Source organism: Tinamus guttatus, unplaced genomic scaffold (genome assembly GCF_059628265.1).
Source record: "Tinamus guttatus ecotype Peru unplaced genomic scaffold, ASM5962826v1 Tinamus_guttatus_pri_ptg000503l, whole genome shotgun sequence".
Taxonomy (NCBI): Eukaryota; Metazoa; Chordata; class Aves; order Tinamiformes; family Tinamidae; genus Tinamus; species Tinamus guttatus.
In genome coordinates this window covers 952412-970739 of record NW_028289037.1, presented here as the reverse complement: position 1 = coordinate 970739, position 18328 = coordinate 952412, and the positions used below count along the sequence as shown (strand labels likewise).

The 18328-nt window shown below is 43.1% G+C and overlaps 1 protein-coding gene across 5 annotated transcripts in view; it reads right to left on the bottom strand.

Moving 5' to 3' along the window:
* The window catches only part of PPP1R9A (protein phosphatase 1 regulatory subunit 9A), a 127290-nt gene extending 119248 nt beyond the window's left edge, over positions 1 to 8042 (bottom strand). For all 5 annotated transcript variants that reach the window (XM_088533458.1, XM_010212372.2, XM_088533459.1 and 2 more), the window contains exon 1: positions 6545 to 8042. In XM_088533458.1, the coding sequence (XP_088389584.1) occupies positions 6545 to 8005 (1461 nt within the window). In that variant the 5' untranslated portion in view covers positions 8006 to 8042. The remainder of the gene's footprint in view (positions 1 to 6544) is intronic.
* Positions 8043 to 18328: the final 10286 nt, after the last annotated feature.

Sequence of the window (18328 nt, the reverse complement as noted above, 5' to 3'; positions counted from 1 at the left end):
ATGTATTTAGAACATCTTTTACCTTCCTCACAGCTGCGTCACCCGGCAGGTTACTGCCGTCATTTGGGGCTGCAGAATGGCTTTCTCCTTAGCTATTTGCCCCTGGGAATGAATCACCAGTGAAGCTTCCTATGCCATATAACCATCTCCACTATCCAAGAGCTCTCAGTAATCCATATTTTACTGCAAACCTTCTGTGCTTCCCCACTTGCTGTCACAAGTCAGCATCATTACAATGCTGCTACTTCAAGACAGGACCACTGAAAATTTTAACAAGATCTTACCAAAAGCAGAAACTAATTTAGTCTGTCATATTCTCTGTCATATTCCTCTAATAAATTTGCTCAATAGATTCTATTCGCCTCCTTGCCTCTGATTACTCTTTTGAAAGTTCTTCTACAGCCTTGCAGAAAGGGAGACTATCTTCAAGTTGCCAGAGACACCTTTCTCTGCTTCCGAAAAAAAATGGCTACAGCATTTGCGCTTCTGCACTTAAATATCATCTTTAGTTTCACAGTGCCCATTTTCTTCTGAAATCTTTGTTAAAAAGCCTTCTAAAAACCCTTCTGAATCCCAACCACCTCCCTACAAACTTGAGCACAAGGAACTTCTAGGTTTTGCCTTCATTTCCTGTAAGAAATTTCACTGTAAGTATTTCCACCTTTACACATCTATTCCTCTCTTAATCCTGATTCCATGGTCAACATCACCAGCTAAGCTAGAAATTAAGGCTAAATAAACTTGGGGTGATAGCTCTAATTATAACCTTATGCATATTGCATAATGCCCCTTTTTCTTTCTTCTTTTATTTTAATGGATAAATAGCTTTTTTACAACTTGGATTATTTTCCTTTACAAGGTCAAACTCAGCTTGACATCTGGCAGCCTTTTACTCTCATTCTGCGAGTTCAAACTCTGTGATTCTGTGATTTCTGAGCAATCACTTTTGCAATTCCCTCTATGCTCTTGGCTAGTTTCTGATATTCTCTTGGCTGACGTTTCTTCTATTCAGGTCTGCAATTCTTCTGTTCATAGATTCTAGCTTTTCTTGGGTGCGACTTCTATGCAGTTTTTCTAATTCTGAATCAAAGCAGCTCCAAGAAGCCTATTGTTAGCTCCCTTACCTCTTGGGTTCAGTTAATTTCCAACTATTTCCCTACAGTATCTCAGTCTGTATTAGTGAAATTCAAAACCTTTAATTGCAAAACCCGTAAAACTCAAGCTGTGTAAACCTCTGATGGCAATCACTCAATCCAAGCTCAGTTTCTACCAACACCTCATCTATAATGTCCTCAGTGCTTACGAAAGTGAGTTTTAAACAATATTAATTCAATATTGTAATTCAATAACTGAACTAAATAAACAGAACTAGAACTGAACTGAGCTGCAAATGTCACATTCAGGAATAACTTTGCTCTAAAAGTCTTAGTGACTTTTGGGGGTTCCTTACACAGGAGTGAATGTCTCTACAGGGTACAGAGCAAGACAAGTAACTTATTCCACCTATTGTACTCCAGTAACTATATTTTGTACAATACAACCCTTCAACATCTTAAACTTTGTGTGACAGATCATCCAATGAAAGCATACAACTCCAACTCAATGATACACCTCAAATACATGACAGCCATGTAGAACAGACGTATCTTTTAATATCCAAAACAGCAACCTGTTCTGGAATGCTTTCTCCCTTCACTGTTATTCTTCATCTGACAGCATCCACTCTGAGTGCTTACTACTTATAGGGAAACACTTATTTCTTCTCCCTTTCCATGATAAAAATACGAAAAAGGTTCTACCATGGTCTTTCATAGCAGATGCAACTGGAATAAAGAACCAGGTCACAGAAATATTTTATATATCCAACCGCTATAGCAAAGAATTTGCTTTAAAATCATCAAAACTTTTATAAAAAAGTCAAATTTACTATGACATTTAATATCTGCAGTACGATGTATTCTGTTACTACTTAGTCTGTAGAATTTCTCGTGTTTCGCAATACCTGTAAAATGTGTAAGGACACTTTCTGTAATAGAATATACATGTTTTAAGCTACATAAGCATTTTCTAGTTCAGCATCTCACACTATTATACAAGTTGAAATTATTGGAGCTGTCAAAGAACAACTTGTTGCACATTTTACAGGCATAAAGGTTCGGTGACTTAGCATTACAGGAGAAATCTGTGATGCAGCCTAGGCTTATTTAATTCCTAGTTTCATGGTTTAGCAAAGAAAGCACCTTCCACTCCCAATGTTTTTTTTTTTTTTTAAAAAAAGGACATGGTGGCCAGAACAGAGAACCAAATTTAAGAAAGGACACTATCGCTTCGGTGATTTCAGAAGGGAACTACACCTGCTTATTCTTCTGTAAGTGCACGGGGACTCCTCTATTCACTGAGCCACAGACTTGTTGAGGTTGAAAGGCTCCTCGGGACAACATCTAAGCCCAACTCCATGTTTGCTTATATAGAAGACAAATAGAAGGTTGCAAAAGAAAGGTCAGCAGCAGATACTCATTTCTGCAAATGGCTTTAAATGGTCTAACGGGTACCTGGCACCAAAAATAAGGCAGCAATTGAAGATCCAGCCATCAGCTATTAAGGCATCAAACATTTTGGACTGGGGAAAGGAGGGGATATGGACATTAATCTCCATCCTAGTTCCAGTAGGGATGGACAAAGCATTGCTCAAAAAGGACTCTACTTTGGACAATTCATTTCCATTTGCTACAATGTGGGAACTGTCCAGCTAATGAATTGGGCACTGCTGGCAAAGCTTGCCCTCTCAGCCTGCAGTGCCCCTAAGCTCCCAGCTAGTGCCACAAGAATCAAGGGAAGGCCAGTAAATCATTGAGTTTCTGCTCCTTTTGGTAGCAAAGAAATCCTGATAAATCCTGATTGATAAATCCTAAATCCTGATTTAGGATTGATAAATCCTAAATACTCAATCCTGATTGAGTTTTTCTTCTCTTTACACTCATGCAACTTTTCCCTTCTTCATTTGCCTTGAAAAACGTCAGCTGTACAGCTGTGTGGATACAGGGTATCCCGACACAGGAATGGAGCGCTGCTGATGAAAGCCACTCAACATCATCGCTATATAAATACTTAGACACTAAACATGCCCATCTTGTTTAGCAGAAACTCATGTCCACACACTTTTAGAATGCTTTTTACTTTTCAAAGTTGACTTGAGCCTCAAAATACATGTTCCTTGAGCCCCAAAACACGTGTTCAGCTGCTTACATAAGTGATGGGATATTCCAAATTCCTAGAAACTCCCCAAGCCGGCCACGGGCCTCAGGCAGCCGCGTACTCCTCAAGAAACTAATTTTCAACAGAGACAAGATAAGCAAACAAATCCCATAATCCTAAAGCTGAGTAAATGGCCCATGGAGCATGGGATCTGTGATAGCAAAATTATAGCTTGTACAAGAGCAGAATTTCCTGTAATCATTCACTTGTGTGCTATTCCTTATAGGAGGTTCCTAAGTAACTCCATTTTTCCCTTCTCAGATGATGAGCGGAGCTGAATTTTTACAGTTTACAGAATACATCCTTCTACTTTACTACTTCCCAAAGTCCACAGAGTTTCCCCTACAGGAACAGGGAAGATTCCCCTCAGTGGCAACAAAATCTTTTTGCTCTTCAGGCTCAGCTCTCTTTTCATTGTATTTAGCACACATCTATTTGAAAACTCCTTTGAAAATGTAGATTAACCGTAAGCAATCCAAAAACATTTAAGTAAATCTTTTGAGAACCTCAAGTAATAACTTTTAGGTAATAACTATCCACTGTCTACACATTCCACAATCCAATTTTGTTATAATGTGGAAGAGGAGCAGGGAAATGATATTGTGAAAACCTGGCAGTAAACATCTGGAGTACTCAGCTGTTTGGGTGGACTTTTAGCACTGCTATCTAACAGAATTCGTAAGTAAAAATTGCTTCATTTTAACAGAGGATCAATTTTCAACCATCCAGAAAATACTCCCACATTGCTCTGTGTTTTCCTCTCTCCCAGTTAAGCTATGCATGAGATGAGGTTTCGGGAAGGTGCTAGTGAAACAAGTTGTGCCCAGTAACACATAAAATTACCTAGTGCAGAAAAATCCTTCAACACTTGTTATATGTTCAGCTGCAAACCCCATAAAACAGCGGAGCCGAGGGGATGGTTTGATTAGCTCGTCTGCGGAAACGGTGAGGGGGTACAGGGCACGCAAACCGCACGCCCTGCAAACCAGTCACAGACACATCTTGCTTGGAAAAATCAAACATCAGCTTGCGGTGGTGCCCCGAATCAGCGAGGTTCCCAAAGAGGCAACGCAGGAGCGCAGGGAAAGCCGCTTTTCCAAGGATTCCCGAGGGAGCCTGCGGCTCCCCATCCCTCGCGGCCGCTGGCAGCCGGCCGGGGTTCCCGCTGCCTGGCACCGCTGAGGGAACTAGAGAGGAAGGCCAAAAGCAGCTGCGAATTTTCCACAACTTTCGCTACGGTTCCTCCGCACGGGTCTCACTTCTGGTTTTCCCACGTGACTGACAGGATGCGTCTGAGCAGGCAAGGCCAAAAGCAACCACATGGGGAGCTCCCAAAGCACTTCTTCTTCTAAGCTGTTCTCTAAACTCAGCTTTTACTCGTTTTTTCTTCTGTCTACAATGGGCAGTTGTAAGATGCTAAAGTAATTAAAGCAGCATTTATTTTACTTTGGGTTAGCTAGTTAAGAATTCTGTATTCCAAAAACCATGACAAATGTACCCATTTACTGTTTACACACATGACTTCTGGGTGCTTTTTCCTGATTGACTATAAATATTACTTCATAAGATGTAGTGTGAACTGAACATAGCAAGAAAATTTCAAGAAAGAAAAAAAAATTATAACTAATTAATAACTGAGAGAGAATATATTTAAAGCACCTGTCATGACTATCTTACTCTTGAGTAAAAACAGGCTGATCACAGCAATATGCTTAAGTAATGTCACTGTTTTACCTTTCAAAACAGAAAGTGTTAAAAAATAAAAAAGTCTACCATTTCAGGAATAAAATCAGTGTAATTGTTTTCAAAATTCCTATATGCTTGAATCATAGTAAGTATTACTGAAGAAACTCCTGTTCACAACTGGCAGACTTTTCAGAAGAGTCATCTTGCCTGTTAATGCAGCGTGGGGGGAAGGAGGGAGGGAAAAAAAGGGTATTCCATAATCCTTCATAACTAAATCTTTCTCTGCTTTGTCTCAAAGAAAACTTAAATAAATCCAGTTAGCTTAATTACAGGAATAATCCAGAAGGAGCACAAACACTGTTAAAATTTTTGGTCAATGATGCGAGTCCAAAAAAAAAATCAGCAAAAAAGAGCCCACGTTATTTTGGCTCTGCTTATTTTGCTTTAGTATAAAAATGGTCTTTCAATAGCATGAAGAACAGAAGGCAACTTCCCCCCCCAGTTAACAGATGTGAAAACCTGGTTGCTTCACTCAGATTAAGATTTCCTGGCACAAGGACATCTTACCCTTTATTAAGCCACCAAAGCAGAGATTTTTAGGTGACATGACTTCCAAGTTTGACAGTCAAACTTCTTTCAGTTAAGAATTTTGATTAGTAAACTCATAAAGGCAATTTCATTTCATTTCAAATTCTTCATTTCAGAAGTATTCCACCAAACATTTCAAGTATTCCATCATGTTTGGCTTTTAAGAATAATTTCTGGAAAAACAACTATGCTTTAGCAATGTTCATTTGAGACCACATATAGTAAACACAGTTCAAAAGTAAAATACTTTATACTTAATCCCGAGACTCAGTTGTGAAATGCTGGTATAATAAAACACTACAGTAGTTATGTCCCATGCTGAAAATACTTGAAACTGTCAATGTTCTTAGCTCTAATTTCAAGGTGCTTAAAAACAAGCAAAAAACACTCTGCAAGAAACCCACCATTTATTAAGTCCTTCGCCTTTCTGTAGCCCCTGCTGAACTGGCATATATTAAACATACATGAAGGTATGACTGAAATTCAAATAGCTAAGATACTACTAGAAAACATAATACTGGTTCAGATACAAAACACTAATGGTCTTCCCCTAGCGAAACAGCACATTGTATTTCATGACATGGTGTTTCAATAGAATAACTTTAAAGAACATCTGAGATGAGTTAAAGAGAGGCCAGCCAATCTAGAGAAGTTAAAATTTCAAATGAAAAAAACAACCATCAAGGCTACCAAATACTTCCACATTTCACATATGACTATAATTTGCAGCCATATAAATCAGAAGATGTGTGTTAAAATTTCAGAACTTTGCAAGCCTCGCTATCATTCTCCATGTCTGCTACTTTCATCAACCATAAAGTATGCCAGGAAAGGACACGAGTTCAGCAGGGCCTCATCGCCCTTGCAGCCCTTGAGATGATGCTCACTCACTGTAACAAAAATGTGCATCTGAAGATGCTCTGCAGTATTTTCACAGCCAACTATCCAAACATGCTTCAAAAAAGTTGCATTTAACAACAAACCAAATAGCAGAGAGAGAGTGTAGGGAGCTTACCTTAATTGGAGCACGGCTAAACTGTATTTTTCTGTTTGCTGGGATTTCATCCTCATCTGGCAATCCATTAATTTCAGAGTATTCCATATCGGGTTCATAACAATTGTTTTCATCACTGTCATCCTGATCATCCTGTTCTGTACCTGTCTCTCCCCAGTCAGCATTATACCTGGATCGTACCCTGTACACGTTGTAGTCAGAGTGCATGTACACATGGGAGCTCTGAAAACTGTTCCCGTCTTCGTCTGCTTCCTTCTCATTTGTCTCATCGTAGTGCGACTCGGTAGCATCTGAAACAGCCTCTGCTGCAAAATCACCACCTGACACTGAATTTCTTGATACTTCTGCAGCTTCAGGTCTATCAGAGAAACCCTCTGCATTTTCTGACTGTTCCTTTTGTCTCAAGAAGACCTCTGTGTCCGTTCTGGGCTTATTCCTAGCACAACCGTCCACAGCCCTCTCGCTGTCAGGGACACTGGCCTGATCCTGCGGGCGCCCCACACAGTTCTCAGCAGAATCAGCCTCTGCTTTCTTCTTGATTTCCTCAGCTGTTTTGGAACCCGACAAAGTGCCTGAGGATGTCTTCTGCCTGGGTGTGGAAGTTGTGCTGTTTTGCTGGGAGTTCTCCGCAGACACCAAGCTCGTACTTTGTGAGGCGGGTGGCGACCACGTGCTGGCCTCTTTCAAAGGACTGAACCCCTCCAGGTTCGCAGCAGGGGAGGAGATATTAGCAACGGTAGGAGACAGGTTTAGCGGATAGTGACCCGTTACAGAGTATTCTTCATTGTTCTCCGACTTCTCTAAAACAATTACATTGTGTGAGTCGGTGTTTTCAAACACTGCACTGAGCTGACTCACAGTCGGAGAGACAGTCTCTGTCCTTGGGCTAAGGCTGTCCAGGGAATCAGTGCTGCCTCTGTGGGATTTAGAGCTGCACCACTCATCCGGAAGCTCATTGGAAACCGCTTTCTCTTTCTTTGGGGAATAGCGATGGGAATGTCCCGTTTCATGAGCGTTTCGCTCAAACATCTTTCGAGTTTCGGTAAACTTGGAGTAAGAAGGACCATCATGGATAGTATCAAACCTACTAATCCTCTCTGAAACGGAAGATTCCAGTTTTACAATGGAACCATCTGCTTTTTCTACAAATTCTTTGGGCCTAATACGCCTTTGAGGTGATGGAGGGCCACCCTTCCCCCTTGTTTTGGGGGTAACTCCAGCGCTTTCAGTGGGCTCCATGCCCATCTGCATAAATAAGTTCTTGATCCTATTGACATTGGAGCCATACTTCCTCCCCCTGCTCTGGGAGGCCTCTCCTTCCTCTTTCGATTTCTGGTCTCCATCTGACTTGGGCTTGTCAAAGGTGCTTTTCAGCGCCTGGAACTCCGTCCTGTAGGCATTCCTGTGAGGAGAGGCACTCCGGAGAGTGGATCTTTCTCCCGAAGACTCCGTTTTCATCATGTTTGCTTCGGGAGCAAGGCAAAGCCAGCTCACATAATTACGGTGGTGCCACTCTCAGCAATCTGTTGCACCGGAGATGCTGGCAGGGAAGCGCTGCAGCAGGGCCACGCGCGGCAGTGGGGCCGGAGACAAGCAGCTCAGCACATGCAGGCAGTTGTGACAGAGCAGCAGGACCGCCGGCTTCTGGGGGAAAACGTAGATTTAACCTGCAACGGAGAGGGAGGCTTTCTGAATCATGGCATGCATTGGTATATCTTTAAATCCAAGTGACACTTCACATTTATATAGTTACTTGAAATAACGTTTTGGGGGGAAAAGAAAGGAAAAAATACAAGCTGGCACTGCACAAAAACGTGAAAACTCTGCTCACAAAAATGTGGTGTGTCACCAACATGCATAGGAAAATCAAGGTGACAAGAGAAATGCCGTTATTTTCATTGTACCAAACTCTTCTACAGCAAAAGCAGAAAAGGATAAAAAAAAGGGAAAGCCAAGCAAACCTCTGCGTGGCTCACACCTGCCCGCGGGATAACTCACGCACACGGCGGGCTCTGCTTCCCTGGGCGCTGCACGAGAGCCCTTGTTCCCGCCGCGGAACACGGTGGCGGGGAGGCACGAGGAGCACCGCGCGTGGGGACGGACAGGTCGCTCCCGCGCCTCCCCTTCTCCCTGGGAATAACGAGGCACCGGGGAAGTTCCCCCGCGCCGCGGGCAGCGCTTCATTCCCGGCGGCGGCTGCCGTCCCCGCGGGGCGGACGCGGACACGGACACGCGGACACGGACACGCGGACACGGACACGCGCCCATCGCGCCGGGCGATGCGGCAGGACCCGGCGCCCGGCCCCGCGCGGAGCCCAGGCGAGGGGCGGCGGCGGCGGCCGCGCGGTCTCCAACGGCCGCGGCGCCGCGCGGGGAAGGGCGCCAAGTTGAGCGCGGCGGCGCGGGCAGCACCTCGAGCCCGGCCGAGCACCCAACAACAGCCCCCGGCGGCGGCTCCGCGCGCTCTGCTCGCGCTCTTACCCGGGCGAGGCGGCCGCCTCAGCGCGGCCCGCGCTGCTCCGCCTCCCCGCAGCGCGGCCGCGGGCCGCCTGACAGCGGGCAGCCCCCGCCGCGGCGCCTCGACGCCATTGCAGGCGGCGGCAGCGGCTCGCAGCCGCCGGGCCGCGGCGCGCGGCGCTGACAGGTGCCTCACTCACCTCGGCGAGCCGCAGTGGCCGGGGCCGCCGCCGGCGGGCGGAGCGGCGCGGAACGGAACGGAACGGAGCGGAGCGACCGCCGCAGCGCGCCCGGCCAGCGCGCTCCGCTCCGCCCCGCAGCGCCAGGGCCCGCGGGCTCCCGCCCGCCGCCTCCCGCCGCGGCCGCGCAGCGGGAGCGGGAGCGGCGGCTCCTTCCCTCCGTCCCTCCCTCCTCCCGCCGCGGCTGCTAAAGCCGGAACGCGGCCCGCGCGGCGCCGCAGGGCGGGAGGCAGCGCTGCCCGCGCAGCGCGGGGCCCTCCGCGCCGAACCCGCCTCGGAAACGTCTTGATGCTCTCACTAGGAGAGGGGATCCGCAGTTAAGTAACCTGCAAAACCGTCAAGACAAGGAGCTAATGGCTGCTAATCGCATAGCGACTTGGAAGCAAAGTTCATTAAACTAATTGCGCAGACGTCCAAGGAATGGCCGGGGGATGTGCCTTGCAAAGGCTGAAAAAGAGTTGTTGCATACGCAGAACCAAGTAGCCGCAAATAAACATGTAGGTCTGCAGCTCCACAAGCTCCGTTCCGTAGTGCTAACTAGGCTGAAGCCCGCGTGCCATAGACCAGAGTGTGTACGTGCAGATGTTGGTCCTCCGTAATCTCGTTGCACCAAGGTACGACGCAACTCGGAACATTTGCCTCAAGGGAGCTTAAATATCCAGCACGTTCACCGGGAAAAAAAAAAAAAGAGAGTGCTTTAAAACAGAGTGCAAAAGAATATTTCCGTAAGAACGTATGCTGAAGGGCAGACACAGAAGCGAGGACATTTATACGTTTATACGCTGCCGGTAACAAGCCTTGCACGGCTCCACACGGGCCAGGTGAGCTCAGCGCAGGGAGCGCCCCGAGGGGGCTGCTGCCCCAAAGGCTGCCGAGTATTTACCCTGTGAAAGCGCTCAGCACAGCGGGGAGGAAGGGAGATCAGAGAGGCGGGTAACGCTGAGGATGTAGGTACATGCACTTCAAAAGCAGCTGCTGAAAACTTCACTTCTGAGGCGTCTCCTAAGCAGGAGGACGAGGGAACAACCGCTTCACAGCCGCTGCCGAGGATCCTACAGCTGATTCTCTGCGCCAGAAAGGCTACAACCAACCAGGATATTCACCATGAGTCTGAAGACAGCAAATAACACACCAAAACTAAGGCCCAGAGTATTCAACAGTGCCCTTTTATTGGTAGGATTTTGTGGAAATAAAGCAGCAAGAGTACTGAAGAGAGCTGCTTGATTTTTCAAGAGTAAAATACGTTAAGAGAACTTCAAGTCCCCTTCATTTTTCCTCCTCAGAGAACAGCAAAGAATAGTGACATAAATAAGAAATATAAATGTTTTATTTTGTGACTTTAGAGTAAGCATGCAGAGTGGTTAAAGAACTATGTACTTATTGGAGATGTATATGGAAGAATTTTATAATTCACATTATAATTCACATTTTTCAAGAAAGAAAAAAGTCAAACAAGCAAATATTAAATAAGGTGAAGTAACTGAAGCACTTTTGAAGAGACTAATTAGCACCTGTAAAAATAATTAAAAGGCAATCCAGCTCCATGACAGATATTCAGAGCTGTAAATATTATTAAATCTTTTATATGATTTACTAGATAGAGCAACTTGCTTATGGTGGAACTTCCCGCCAGAACAAGCACACAAGAAATCTCAAGTTTTTCATGCCAAGAAAGGTTATCCATTATATTTATGTTATGCTTAAATGTCTTGTAAGTGGATAGCATAGAAGTTAAAGAAGATCCTACCTGCCCCTGACATAGAAGCCAGCAAAAAGCTATTTTAAATCATCTCACTTTCCCTCAAGACCACCTCACGTTTACAACAGCTCAGATGTGTAGCAACTACTGGCAAGTCTAGCTGCTCAAAGACAGCTTGGACCTTATTCAGGGGGTCACACTTTGGACATTGACCCCTAAAATATTCAAACCTACTAGTCATTTACAGAAACTCTTCATTTTACATGCTGATTTACACAGGGCTTATGCTAAATCATGGTATTATACAGTCTCTATAATTATAAAATGTATCTGGTTTTGATTCATATGCCACTTTCCAAGAGAGACTCTTCATACATGAGTAGGGTCATGCAACTAACTATAAAAAAAAAGCAGGAACTGTGGGTCCTTTTACATTTTCAGTATTTCTGTGACAATCCATTTGACTAGCGGGTATTTTTAGGCTCTGTTAAAGCATGATTGGCATTTCTGCTAATTCCTGAGCAGCATTAAAATGCTGCAGAGCACGCTTTGAGGAAGATAAGAGAACTAAGTTTCTCCTTATTATGTTAGCATAAACTCAATACCTTCACTGAAGTTATGGAATTATGGCGGTCCCAAAGCAATGCAGGTTTCAGATCTGTTGAATCCTTGCATATAGTAGAGCATGGCTGTCATTTTGCTGCACCTGAGTAACAATTCCATTCAAACGATTTTGAACCTGCACATATGACAAGAGGAGAGACCCAAGTTGTTTAATCTGGCAACATCACTTTAAATTTTACTCAGTTTCTTTTGAAACCAGTTTTGATGCAGCACTCCGAGGCTGAAAAAAAATAATTTTCTATTCATTCATTTATGTGTGGATTATATTTACTTATGAACATTACTGCCTAGGTGTCACTGATGGCTTGTTTTGAGTGACATTTGTGCTTCGAAGATACTACTTTACTGAAACAGAAATATACTTGCTCAGCAGAGTTGTAGTGCAAGTTTCCCTTAAGGCCCCGTTAAGGACCTGTCTATACCAGAATAGCATGAGATTAAGATAAACAACAATCCTAACTATAATGATAAGTCAATAACCTTAGTTTCAAACATTAGCAATCTGTCACTGTGAAAAGTGTAATCCTTCTGATTGTAATCTGTCCTACAGGAAGATATTAATAGTTAAAAATGGGAGCTCATTAATATCACTCATTTGGCAATTGCAAAAGGTTGTGCTGTTTTCACACAGAACATGTCAAATTACTCAAAAGCTCAAGAGTGTCTAAAAGAGTGTCTAAAAGAGGACTCTCCTGTAAGGTGTGCTAATGATCACAAGACTTCATGTTTTAACAACTTATCAGAAAAGCAAATACTATCATCATGAGGACCTAAGCTCGGAACAGTAATATGCTTTTCTCAGTTACTGTAAGAATACTATCACATTCATTTTTAAACATTATACTTCTAAGGTGTTCAAAAATGCAGTTATGGATAAGGAAAAGAGAAAGTATTTTTCAAAGGGGAAATGTATGAAAAACACTAAACACAACTAATTACACTGAGCTAGTGCTTTTGGTAAAATAAAAAATAAAAGTCTTAATATTTTTAAGATCTTTAAGATAAAAATCTTAAGAATTTAAAATAACAGTTGAAAATTACAGTATTTCATTCGCCTTTTGTCACAGATCCTCAACACTGAACTCTGATTTTTAGCACAACATGGATGATCATCAGCTACCCGCCTAATTAGAAGGATATCAACTAGCTGCAGAAAATAAAATGGAAAATGAAGAGATAAAATGTTGACTCTAGTGCAAATCTTCATTAAGAACCAAACCGTGGCAAAACATATATTTAATGTTAATCTTTTCATATGAGGAAAACACCGGGAAAGATTCTTGACACTGAATTAGTTGGCAGGATAAGATATTCCTAGGTGAATGGTACCCATTACCTTCATCTGATTCATCAGATGAATTTCAAATGTAGGTATGTGATATAAAAAACTCTCTCTCCAACCCAACATCAGTAAGAAAGATTTAAAGTTAGAAGAGTTACAAGAGTTACTACTTCAGCTATTCCAAACCAGAACAGCTTAAACTTGCATCAGACGTAGTCCTTGTTAATAGCATAAATTTGGAAGATGTATTTTTCATAGATAGCATGATTAAATCTAAAATGGATGTTGGAAACCTCACAGTAGTATCAATCATTAAGAAATATTTTATTATAGCAAACTTTTTATAACAAACATTTTCGGTTGAAAATTATTTTCAATAGCCAGAATCTGTGATACAGAAAATAATGGAGTTTGCCAGTCTGTGCAAAAGCATCATCTCCAGCGCATTTCTTGTGCAATAAATATCCGCTATTATTCTTCAGGGAAGAACATTTAATGAGCCAGAGGAAAACTATGGGAAGAGGGAGGAATACATTTGATGTTCAGAGCTTAAAACTGTTCTTGATACTGTCTGTATATAGCACGCAAGCAAATGAGCCTGCTGAATTCAGTGCCGCGCCAAACCAGGTCATGTTCCGTGCTCTGAGTACGAAGCAGGACAGCAAGTGCTGCTTCCACCTCTTCCAACCGCCTGCCCGTGGCATTCAGTGACACTGGAGCCTGTACTGCTGCTCTGGAGACAGAGACTGATGACTCCTCAAAGAAAGGAAGAGCCAGAACTCACAAAATACAGCACCCTCGAGCTGTCCTGCAGTGTGCAATCCCCTGGCATGTGTGAGCAATATTTGTCTGGGTTGCTCCACCCTGAAGCCGATGACTGTGCCTGTATCTGAGCTCACATTGTAGTGGTCTGTGATTCCAGCATAGATGGAGACTTTTTATGATTCCATTAGCAGAATTTGCTTCTCCTTTTTCCTTAAAAAAATAGTTACTAAATTCAAATGAAAACACGGTTACTTAGCTGAAAACAGTAATCTGTCATTTACAAAATGTACCACAACCATAGGATTCCCATACCTTGGTTGCTTGCCATGTACTTTGCTTTTCCTTCCTCTAATAGGTGAGAGCTACTTTCTTGCTAATATGGCCTCAGTGAAAATTTTCTCTTGAAGCTGAATTTGCTAATCAGTTTAATCTAGCCAATAAGAGCAGTAAATATTTAATTACTATGTTCTGTATGGCATCAGCTACTAGGCCCGCTAAATATATTCAGTTGTTCTCAAAGAGCTGTGCACTTTGCCAGTACAGAGAAACACACCCCTGTGCAGCAATCCCTATGCTGGAACTACTTCCAAGATTAAATGGTATTGAAAGTACCAATCCAAGGTATCAATAAGAGACATCTGTAAGTAAGAGCTCTGTACTAACAGTAAAAGCATTTGTGGAAAGCAGAAGAGAAGTCAAGAAGGGTACCCATTTTATCATACCTTTAAAAAGAAAACTGAGAACCCAGCCATCATGTTTAAACACACACACCAAAGAAAGAAAAAAAAAAGAGCATTAACATAGCAAAGCCTGCAAACTTACAATGACTTCTTTAAGGAAGTGAAGGCATGTAATATTAACAGCACAAAATTGTGGAAGAATGGGATGATATCAACATCTGTTGAGAACAGAACAAGAAATTGCATTAGTCACAAAAAAAAAAAATCTTTCCAGCAACTATGCCGAAGAAGGACATCACCTAAGGCACAAATACGCGGGAATGGCTGCTGTGAGGGAGCCAGCTCTGCACCAGCAAAGCCATCAGGCCACAAGGAAAACGGAGTGAGGAAAGATCAGAACCGTACACCTCAAGGAGAAGGCATCATATTAAACCTTTGGGGAATTTAATATCCAAAAAAAAAAAAATCTTAAGATGAAAATGTGGAGGTCGCTAAAGAGAAGCTCTTTGGCTCTCCCTATCGGATGAAGGAGGCAACACCTCACATCTGGCAGATGTGTTTCAATGTATTTTGTGAAACAATCTAGAGTGAAAAAATATGCAATTTTCCCTTGTCCCGAAGAGTTACGCACCCCGAGCTATGTACATGGATATGCAAAGGTGCAGCACTAGAGCAGAGGGACCTCTTGTCATTTCAGTGATGCTTAAGTCAGGGAGTCAATCCAAAATAAGAATGAGACTACTGACAAAACGACTTTGCTCCTTTAATAAAAATTTGGGTGACATGCTTACTGGGTGCAAACAAAATCGAACATAAGATACAGGGAAAATGGAGATTTTTATTATTTGGAATGCTCCACTTCTCCTCCTACAAGAAAAGGGCGGCATTTGGGAAGGCCGGTTGTTTGTTTACAGTTACGTTGATGCTGTATCTATTTCCAACAGTAACAGAAAAGAGACACACGCTATGACAAGAGGGACAAAGTTACCCACCTCTGGATGGGTAGAAGGCAGCATTTCTGTTGGTGAGTGTTGAACAGACCTGCCCAGGGATGGGGTGAAGCAACAAGAGCGAATCTTCATTCACCGAGACAAGGGTTTCTGTCTGAATCAGCCACAAAAAGCATTTTGTTACAAAGTTTACACCAACCTGTTCCAACAGTTTCCACAGAAGATGTTGGTTCTGATCCCGTCATTCGTAGCTTTACTGTGAAATGACTTGATAGCAAAGAAGGAACTACAGGATGCAGGGGATGAAGGGCTGCAGGGACAAGGGCCATAGTTTGCTCAAGGGACCTCTGCAAAGGGAGGCCATTCGCTTTCATTCAGCCATGGAGCTGCTCACATGGAAGCACAGTAGCAGGATCACTTAGTAAATAAGCTGATGGGAGGGCTTGGATCAAAATATTTATATATCTTGGCATCTGGGCAGCAGAAGCAGGTACTTCAACCAGGCTGCCTAGCAGAAGTAAACATACCAAGATGAAGTGAATGGGAAGGGGTGCAGAATCAAGAAGAATTAGGATGCAGTTTTTTAACCTACTTCAGCAAGTTGAAATTTAACAGTTATGGCAAAATTCTTCTAAAATGAAGTTGCATGAGTGGTATTTCCTCTGCATTGTGTGGACATTTCTATAGGTAACTATCTCTACACTATCTCTAAACTTTAAATCAGCTATAAACTGGGGGAGAGGGCTGGGCTTAGAGGGTGAAGGAAGGAAAAGTGAAATTTCAAGGGTCTAGGCTGGTTTAGACCTAGTACCCAGCAATCTGCATTAGTTCCATGCTGGACCACATGGAACAGAAAATGTAGGGTTTAGGAATAGATGGTGGGGAGGTGGAAGCATAAGGGAAATACAGATAGGTACAAAACTACCAACAGTCTGTCAGATCTGAGAAGAGGGCAGTTCTAAAGGGTCTGTGAGGAGCAGAAGAGCTTGACCCTTTTATTTCTTTTTTAACACATAATGGAATTTGCAGACAGGGGCCAATATGCATTATAGGAAAGAGGCTGAGACAAAAGCTGAGGAAGCTGCCCGTCTCTGGGCCTTTATACAGGCAGCTTCAAGAGCCCCTTGACTCCTAGATTATAATGATGTAAACAAGGCTAGCCAGGAATGGCACCCAAACAACAAAATACTGGAATGCATTAACCACAAATTGAATTGCATATGAGTTGCTGTGTCCTGATATTAGATAGAGGCCAATTCAAACAGAGAATAAATTTAAATATATTTCTGGGGGGTTCTGTCTAGAATATGGATATCCTGTCAGTGTCTTCCTTTCCTATTAGGCCTGAAGACACCATCTCTGGTTGGGCTGGACCCTGAGGCCGTCTGCTCGGGCAGTTCTGAAATTAGTCCAGCTGGTTGTGTACAGTTTTCTTCGTACTCCAAGAGCTCCAGCTTGCCTGATAATTGGAAGAGGTAAAGAAGCTTTTAAAAAGCAAAAAGAAGGAAGAGGCTCAAGCTGAGCAATGAGGGAACGCGTAGCTTCAATGGCAGAGGTTCTCCCAGACTGCACAGAGGACTTACTAAGGGCAAAAACTTCACAGTGCACTAACAACAGGCAAGTGAACAGGGAGGGCAATGGGGAAGAGGAGAAACGAGTGTCCTCCTGATCTCCTGCTTTTGAGGCTTTACAGCACTGTGCAACTGCGCTACAAGAGCAGACAGAGCTACTGAAGACACTAATTTTATCAATTAAAGAAATTCTTGTTTCTCCTTTGTTACTCCTCTGTGACAATAAAGGGATATTTCATATAGTGTGAGGTAGTAGTAAGTCATGGTGCTGGTACTGGTGACTAGCGCAGTGCCATTCAGAGAAGGAAAAGGAACACAGTGCAGGGAGTCCTGAGGAACAGCTGAGAGGGGGAGCTGAGATGCCACCTGCAGCCACACGGGCACAGCCTGCCCAGGCCTGACGTCCTGAGCCCTCTGCAGAGGCCTTCCAAAACGGCACAGAGATGCACGCCTGCAAACTGGTACCGCACTGCTATTTTACTATCTCTGTAAAAAAATAAGAGAATGCTAGGCATAAGCTTACCTACAATCATTTTTCACTTCCCAAACAATTGCAAAACTGCCAAGTCCCTGCCAGACGCCTGAATAAGATTTGTGGATTGCTGGAGGGAGTGTGCACAAGGAAGGGAGGTCAGGATTTGCTTTTTTTTCAGTTTGCATCCCCCTCCCTCCTCCCTGAACCACAGATGGTGGCGTTATCATGGATGGGTTATTTGTTAATGAGCATCTTCTCATGAATGCAAAATATAAACATCCCGTAAGTGTCAGAACACAAGGCACAGGTTGGCCTGATGAACTCACCATACTGAGTTTTAGAGCATGTCTAAGGCAGCTTAGCATTAGAATCATAGGAAAAAAATCCACTGAAAAGTGAAAACACTAAATTAAATACTGGTGTCCTAACTACTGCAAAATATACATTATACCAAGGCATCAAACTCTATTTTTATTAGGATAAAGATTATTAAACCATCAAACTATTCTAGAGCTTGCTTGAATTTATTGTGTTTAAAAATTATGGACATTGAGTACCACTGTGGACTGATAAACAGAACTGGGAGTATCTTGCTGACTATGTTCCTGACCACTGAAATAGGGACTGTAAAACTCCCAAGCTGCATAAAGCCCTGGATTGCTTTAAATTTAATTTTAGAACTTTAAACCTTTACTGGAAAGGTTGATGGACAATACACACGTAAGCACTTATTTTCAGACAGGCCTTCTGGTTGCTGCCTGGAGCATTTGCTATTGCTCCCAAACTCCTAAAACACTTTGTATTTTTCTTTTACATAGTTTTTGTGCAGTTATAACAACAAATTCACTAAATAGCCAGAACTACAGGTTGCCAATAGAATGAAAAATGGGAACACATTTTGAATAGTGAGGGGATGAAGAAGAACAAGAAGGAGACGTTTCAAGGAAACACAGTGGTGCATGTTATGATTTGGATATGTCTTTGAATATGCCGAGTAGAATTGGGCGTCAGTAGAAATTCACAAATGGGCAAGTAAACCATC